General features: G+C 44.5%; 1 protein-coding gene across 1 annotated transcript; it reads right to left on the bottom strand.

Annotated features, from left to right (window-relative positions):
- Positions 1–227: 227 nt before the first annotated feature.
- LOC110692638 lies at positions 228–1,190 on the bottom strand. Its single transcript, XM_021869669.1, has 3 exons — positions 931–1,190; positions 574–822; positions 228–372 (listed from the first exon to the last, which is right to left on the bottom strand). The coding sequence occupies exons 1-3, from the start codon at positions 1,188–1,190 to the stop codon at positions 228–230; spliced, it is 654 nt and encodes a 217-aa protein (XP_021725361.1).
- Positions 1,191–1,581: the final 391 nt, after the last annotated feature.

Genomic DNA, 1,581 nt, shown 5'->3' with positions numbered 1-1,581 from the left:
CGACATCATCGCGCCCGCGGAGAGACCGCGGGGCAACCGTGGGCCTATTCTGGAAAATTTTGATTTTTTTTACCAGAAAAGGGGGTCGCGCGCTCTCCGGGATTGTCGTGCCGGCGGGGCAACCACGGAGAGTTCCTAATTCATTTTTGTGAAAATAGGCCACGCCCTCTCCCGACTTTGCCGCGCCCGGGGTGATTAGCCCGCACCCGCGGAGAGCCTGCTAAGAGCTACTGATTCGATTTCCCTCTTTTTAAAGTAAGGGCACCCGAGGCCTCTCCAAGCCCGCAGGGTGCCCTCTCCCCTGCACTCCAAAATCTCCTTTTGCCATCCTCATCAAACACATTAAGTCCATAGATGATGAATGAAGGCAACCTACAAAACAAACCAAAAACACAAGGAAAGGTAAGAGCAAAAATCAACAAAGAAAAATAAAAGAAAGGAAAGAAAAGAGAGTAGAGGTGAGAATCCGGGTTGCCTCCCGTAAGCGGTTTTATTTAACGTCGTCAGCTCGATGTTTACCACCCCACTCAAGGTGGCTTGAAAAGAATCATTTTATGAATAATACCAACAAACACTCCATCAAAATATCTCTTGAGCCGATGACCATTAACCTTGAAAGAAGATAAGGAATCCAAAGAAGAAATCTCCACGGCACCATTAGCAATAACATCTTTCACCAAGAAAGGGCCACTCCATCTTGACATGAGCTTTCCGGGAAATAACTTCATTCTTGAATTGTAGAGGAGGACTTTATAACCAACACAAAATTCTTTTTTCTCAATAAGCTTATCATGAGCTTCCTTGGAACGAGCTTTGTAGGTACTAGCACAATCATAAGCATCAAGTCGAAGCCCCTCTAGCTCATGAAGATCCAACCACCTTTTCTCCCCCGCACTTTTTAAATCAATGTTTATCTTCTTGATTGCCCACAAAGCACGGTGTTCAAGCTCCACCGGGAAATGGCATGATTTTCCATAGACAAGGTGATATGGAGTGGTGCCAATAGGTATCTTGAAAGCCGTTCTATAGGCCCAAAGAGCATCATCTAACTTGTCCGACCAATCCTTTCTATTCCTTGCAACCGTCTTCTCAAGAATAAGCTTTATTTGACGATTGGAGACCTTGAATTGGCCACTCTGAGGATGATATGGAAGGTCAAACCGTTGATGAACTCCATGTTTCCTCAACATCTTTTGGAAGGCATTGTGAACAAAATGAGACCCGTTATCGCTTATCACAGCCTTAGCACACCAAACTTTGGGAAGATGATTTTTTTGAACAACTTCAACACAACTTTGTGGTCATTTGTTAGGGAAGCAATGGCCTCAACCCATTTAGAAACATAGTACACAGCCACAAGTATGATTTAATTTCCATATGGAGTTGGGAATAGTCCCATGAAGTCAATCCCCCATACATCGAACACCTCTAACTCAAGAATAGGTTGTTGAGGCATCTCATTCCTCTTGGATATATTCCCAACTCTTTGACATCGGTCGCATGACTTTACAAAGCCCCATGAATCCTTGAAGAGATGTGGCCACCACAAACCACATTGAAGAACCTTAGTGGCGGTTTTGG

The sequence above is a fragment of the Chenopodium quinoa genome, unplaced genomic scaffold (assembly GCF_001683475.1).
Source record: "Chenopodium quinoa cultivar QQ74 unplaced genomic scaffold, ASM168347v1, whole genome shotgun sequence".
In the NCBI taxonomy this organism is placed as follows: Eukaryota; Viridiplantae; Streptophyta; class Magnoliopsida; order Caryophyllales; family Amaranthaceae; genus Chenopodium; species Chenopodium quinoa.
Note: the sequence above shows the minus strand (reverse complement) of the source record. Positions and strands in the feature narration are given on the sequence as shown.